At 46.5% G+C, this 6,300-nt stretch overlaps 1 protein-coding gene across 3 annotated transcripts in view; it reads right to left on the bottom strand.

Annotated features, from left to right (window-relative positions):
- Nucleotides 1-1,189: 1,189 nt before the first annotated feature.
- Nucleotides 1,190-6,300, bottom strand: part of ETS1 (ETS proto-oncogene 1, transcription factor) — a 78,478-nt gene continuing 73,367 nt past the window's right edge. For all 3 annotated transcript variants that reach the window (XM_030023044.2, XM_041125459.1, XM_030023046.2), the window contains one exon: nt 1,190-6,230. In XM_030023044.2, coding sequence (XP_029878904.1) covers nt 6,015-6,230 — 216 coding nt within the window. In that variant the 3' untranslated portion in view covers nt 1,190-6,014. The remainder of the gene's footprint in view (nt 6,231-6,300) is intronic.

Below are 6,300 nucleotides of genomic sequence, written 5' to 3'. Positions count from 1 at the left end.
CAGCCTCTCCGCCGGACCCTGGTGTTATTGAGCTCGGGGGGTTAGCTGAGCTTTCGAAACACACGGGTGTCCCGCCGGCATGCCAGGACGGCGCTACGGCTGCAATGAGGACCATCGTGGTTCTCTACCCCTTGGCCTTCAGTTCTTGCCTGGGACATCTTGCTTCCTGCCCGGCTGCAAGCTGAGTTACTATACATGGAGTTGTTATAAATATTCCTTATCCTGGATTCATCTGTTGCATCCTCTTTACTCCGATGACTTGTCCGCCCTTCTTGTTTTTGACAAATCTGAGCGGCGGGTTTCTGAACACTTTGTCTAATCCACTTCATGCTGACTCAAGCAAACAAGCGTCAATGATACTGTCCTCTGGGAATTTACCATCACGCAAACTCACCAGCCCTATGAATAAGCGTCAGCTCCCGGACCGTGAACCTCTCTGAGATGTTGGCTACATTAATCAGCACCTACACGCTAACAGGCTCCAATCAAACCTTCGTCCAATTAGACACAACACAGATTTCCTCCTGGCTTGATGAGGACCAGGGGATACCCGAGCCAGCATAAAACTCACTGGGAAAAACATCATGTATAAAAATACATGTATTTTTCAAAGATCTGAAGCACAATGGTCTGATTTGATCTATTAGGAGCCCAGAGGCAGCTTTCTCCTCTCGATGGAGCACAGCCCGAGGTCTCGAGTATGCCCAGCAGCACTTCCACACTGCAGCGAGGGCGAGCTGGTGGCCACAGGGCTTTGCGAGTTGGCTACACCTCTTTCACAAGAGCCTGCTGAAGAAAATACTACCATAAAAGTCTTTTGGGGTGGTAAACCACAGATATCCCAAACTCCCAGCGATGATTCAGGATGAAAGATCATTTTGAAACACTGGAATTGCCCCTGGGACAGCAAGGCGGAGTGGTGACGGTTTCCAAGGAGCCAGAGAGGACAACCCATGCTCCCAAAGCGAGAGGGAGCTGGCGGGATGCAGCATCTCCCTTCTCCGGCCCCTGAGACCAGAGGCTGCGATGCCAGGCAGACCCTTATTTCCTATAACCATGCAATTTTGTTTAGTAATGAAAAAAAAACCCATAGAAGTTGCTGGGATTTCTAAGTTTTTGCATTGGTTTTCCACTTTGCTCCCTGATTTTAGAGAGTAAAGGCAACGAATAAGCACACCGACACTGAGGGTTATGAATTATTCTTCTTTTAATTTCACATGGTTTAAAATACGATATGAAATAAGGCTACAGTATATAAAAAACTCTCCAGCAAAATGATGTGCCAGCATCAGCAATTAAAACAAAACCAATCCCCTCCTCCTTTAAGAATTCAATGTAGGAGGGACTTTTTTTTTGTATCTTTTAAAAACAAAACAAAACAAAACAAAACACAACACACGGACACACACACACACATCGCTACATCTCTAAGCTACCTCAGCTCAGTTTTTTTAAAAAGCACCTGCTTTTTCCTTTTTTTTTTTTTAATCTCGCTTTTAAAATTTTTTTCCACTTTTAAAAAATATAAATTATATGAAAATACAAGTTGGAAAATAGTCGAACAGCACAATATAACAATCTCTTTCTTTTTTTCTTCTTCTATGTTTATCAGCTTAAAAAAAAATCCCATGTGTAAAAACAAAACAGAACAAAACAAAGAACTTTTTTTTTTTTAACTGAGGCAGTTAATTCCTGGAGATATTCCATTTTAACATATATGTATACATAGATTTATCATTTATTTAAACCTCTTTGGAATGTAGACAACAGCTCATGGATGTTATCTAGACCCTACCAGAGAGCAGAGCACGCCAAGGCATCCCAATTTTGCGACATTAACGAGGAACAAGCAACCAAGCCCTGAAGCCTCGCAGAAAACCCCTCCAGAAGAGCAAGAGTCAGAAGATGGAGACATTTCCCGCAGCATCGGAATTTATCGGTGCCGTTTTTTAGAGGAGGTGTTGGTTTGGAAAGATGTGAGAAGGTTAAATCTTACAATATCTTCTATTTCTTGCCCCGTTTGGCTATTTCTCCACCTCAACGACCATGTCTGGAGCGGGATGGTGGTAGTGTGGAAATAAAACCGATCTACACTTGCACACACATGAGTGTCCATGGGTTATGGTCATCCTACACACAGAGATGGAGAGAGAAAGGCAGCAGAAAAAGTGCTTCCATTTTTCATCAGGTTTTGTTTTTTTTTTTCTTTTACCGAGGTCCCAGATATCAACTGCCGAGACCCTGGAAAGCTGTTTGATAGTGCTACGCTCCCAAGGTAGGGCTCAGACTCTGCCCAGGGGGCCAAGGGGACATGCCCCCCGCACGGAGAACAGCAGATCATGAGCAGGACACAGAAAATATCCCAAAAAAATCACCAAAAGCACCTGAGACATTCCAAAACAAGACAAAATTACCCCATTCACAAAAGCCACGTGTATCTGCCGAGGGTGAAGCTTGCCCCCATGCAGAGAAACCAGCACAGGAGCGAGTCCCGTCCTTGGCAGATCTCCATCATCCCTCTCAAACCCATCTTTCTGGTTCAGCACGTGTGAGGCGGTTAACCAAATTTTCATGGCCTCGAAGAACAGGAGGTCAGAGGGTTTGGGTTCCAGCACATCCCTCGCCAAAAGTCAACATACAATTAAAAAGCAGAAAGAAAAAGAAAAAAAAAAAGGGAACAAAAACAAATCTGCAAATTTCCAGTGTATAAACAGCACACAACCCTCTCCGGGATGGTCTCTAGATTGGGAATAAAAAAATAGAGGAAAATAGAAAATTATGAACCTGATGTCCCTAAGATTGTACTGCCCTTTCACTGCTGCACTTGCACACAGGCTGCAAGCTGGGATGGCAAATGGCTGAGAGAAACGACGGAGAAGCTCCAACCAGGAGCTGCTTCCAAAAAACAGAGCTGCCTTCCACAACTCGCCCTTTCTAACCTTTAAACCATCTTCCCGAAATCACTGGGCATGCACAGGTTTGGCTTGGAAACCCAGAAAAAATAAGCACGAAGGATGGGGTTGGTACCCGAACCTGCAGTTCCTTCCGTCGAGGGAAATTTTATCCCTGTTTTCTGCTTGAAAAAGGCACTTCAGCTGCAGTGGAGCATCCAAACACCGCAGGAGACGTCCTGGGACACAGCTTGGTGCCAAGGGCAGGAGACGGGGCGCCTGGCCTCCTGGCAGCACCCCTTCTAAGGGTGTAAGGGGGATTTTTCAAAGCACTCCTAGAAGTGGCCCGTGAAGGGTAAGCTAAGGGCACTTTGCAGCTGCATGCAAGACAGCTACCCTGAACACCAAAAAACCCCATCCGATTGCTGTAAATCCAACCCATACGGCGTGTCCTGTTGGGATGCTCTTTAACTACTCTTCCCCTGCACGTTTCTGTGCCGCCACATCTTACTCAACTCCCTTTTCAGCCTGTTCAGCAGCTGCTGCGAGCCTTGCTTCTGCGGTAGAGCTCTGCCCCAGTGCCTCGCCGGTGGAGGGGCCTCATCCACGATACCCATGTTTTCCTTTCCTCTCTCCAGCTTGGCCAAGCTGCTTTCTCCCATACTCCCTGTCTACCTGAGGAGATGAGCTGAAGTTTAACTTCCCAGTGGGCAGCGTCCCTTTCCTCCTTTGGTGCATGCTCCTTTCGCCTTCCTTTCATCCCCTTTTCCTTCCTTTCTGTCCATCCCACCCTTTTCTTTCCGTATGCTCAGTGGGATCATGCGCAGCCCCAGCCCCCTGAGCTAACAGCATAACTAATAACCTCCTATACCTAAACCACCATCTGCTTCCATCCCCCTTGGCTGGAGCGCCCTCTTGGCCCACTCATTTCTCCTCCACCAGGACCTTTTTTTAAGCACGCAGCAGTTTGGGGGCTGATTTGCCCCAAAATGACCAACCAGGGATACAGAGGTGCTGGGTACCCCCAGCTCCAGAGGAAGCGGAGGAGAGCCCAGCACCTTTGAGCATCACCTTGCCCCAGGGTTGAGCTCCCCATCCGACACTGCCCCTGTGCAGGGTGGCTACATGCCCAAATATTTTGGCTCTTTGCACGCAGAGTCCTGTCGTGCCGACCCGATATACCAGCCTGTATCAGGCAGGCATCACCCAGCGAGCATCTCTGGAAAGCCTCTCCCAACCTCACCCCTCACTACTGTCTCACAGTGCCTCTGTAATGAACGCAACTACCTAAAACACACAGACGGACAGACAAACAACACAAAAAGAAGGTACTTTTGGTTCAAACGCATAATACTGTCTTTAAAAAGAAAACGCTCAGTGGCTCTCAGGGGCGAAAGATGCCATTCAGCAGTCGGACCTGCACGGATCCGGCTTCAGGGTCTTATCTGGATATGGAAACGCTCACTGCCCGATCCCCTAACTCACACTGAGCCCACGCCAAAGGCGGTCGTCAGCCTCAGTCTGCTCAGAGCATCCCGGGACGTGCTCGGTGCAGCAGGATTTACCCCTCTGAACACAAACCAGTTGCAAAAGGTTTGGAGGAGAGATGGAGCAGCTCCCCACGGGACTGATCCTGCAACCGTCTCGGGCAAGCACATGAGACCTCTCATTTACCCCGGTGACACCAGTCATATGCTTCATGTTAATCACACCCTGACAGGGTTTGCGGGATCAGGCTTACAAAGAACAGTAAAGAACCCATTTGCAAGGACAATTTCCTTTCTGCGTGTGCCCAGGCTGGTTAAGACATAGAGCAATAAAGATAGAGCTGGTCGAAACAGGAAGGAAAAAACATTTCCCTTTGGTTTTTCAACTTTTTCCTCATTTTTCCCCCCCCTATCAACTTACATCTTTTCCATTTACGACATTCAAAACACGGGAATTTCTCCCCTTTCCCCTCCAAAAAAAAACCCCCACCAAATTTTCTGAAAGCACCAAAGTGTTCCTTGAGCAAAAAAATGATTTGGAAAACGCAGAAAGACATTCTCCCCGCAAAGCTTGATAGGTTTCGTGCACAAAATGCAGCCGTACAAAAAGGCCCCTTTTTTAACAACAACAAAAAAAGCAGAAATTTCAACCAGCTTTATCAGCAAATGGCGGAGCAAAGCATGTGGGACTGGAAGCAAGAGTGGCACACCCAGCCAGCATCACTAGGAGCTAGTTTGGAGTTAATTTTCCTTCACATACGATTCGGAGATGCCGAGTCGTAGCACTACACTTCTCCAGTGGGGTCTACATAAACTAATTAGTTTTTTTTTTTTCTTTTTCCTCACTGTGATAAAACTCTCTGCTGGCATAACAGAAACAAACACACACAATATTGCAATACTGAGACCACCTTAGAGCTTAAGACTATTTAAAAAAAAAAAAATACTGGCACAAAATTTAATAAAATAAAACTTTAACAAATTTAAAAAAACAAAAAGTCTTGATCCCTCCTAGCAAAAATTCTGTCTTTTGTAGAAAACACGACAACCGACAGAAAGGCAATGTAACAAGAACGACAAACAGTTCTTGGTTTTTTCCTGTATTGCCCCTCCCCGAAGCAGGAATATTCACCTGCTTTGGTTTTCCCACCCCGCCCCCTCCCCCCCCCAAAAGTTTAAAATCCTCAAATCTTCGGGAACACTGTCATTTCCTGAACTGTCAGTTTGTGTGCGAATAACACAAAAACCGAAGGGATCCATTCAATAATATTTTTTCTAAACAGCAAGGGATGGGGAAGGGGTTGGGGTTTTTTTAAGTGAGCTACATTTTTCTGGCTTTCTTAAAACTCAGAATTTCACCCCAAAAAAGCCTGTCTTGGAGCTTTCAGAAAAAAAAAAAAAAGCCCATCCTTCTCTGAACCAAACTTTTTAGGTTTCAGCCAAAAGTTTGCTTCTTCCACCACCCTCTCTCCCAACATCCTCAAAGCATCAAATAGGAGTTGCTCTTTAAAAAAAAAAAAAAAAAAAAAAAACGAACAACAAAAATAACAGCAAAAATAAAAAAAGAACCAACAGAAAAAGTCCCATCAACTCGCCAAGATGACACGGGGTGACCCTCCGCCCCGGCCGGCCACCTTCACTCATCGGCATCCGGCTTGACGTCCAGCATAGCATGGAGCTCCTCGGGCGTGTAGCCCAGCAGGCTCTGCAGGTCGCAGACAAAACGGTAGACGTAGCGTTTCCCGGCCGTCTTGTGGATGATGTTCTTGTCGTAGTAGTAGCGCAAGCCACGGCTCAGCTTCTCGTAGTTCATCTTGGGTTTGTTTTTCCTCTTGCCCCATCGCCTCGCCACCTGGGAGAGGGGTGAGGAGAGTCAAGGGGGGGGATGCACATCGCAGGGAAGGGAAGGAAAAAATCAATCT

Source organism: Aquila chrysaetos, chromosome 8 (assembly GCF_900496995.4).
Source record: "Aquila chrysaetos chrysaetos chromosome 8, bAquChr1.4, whole genome shotgun sequence".
Classification (NCBI taxonomy): Eukaryota; Metazoa; Chordata; class Aves; order Accipitriformes; family Accipitridae; genus Aquila; species Aquila chrysaetos.
The sequence above is the reverse complement of the archived record's forward strand: the minus strand, read 5'-3'. Positions and strand labels throughout refer to the sequence as shown.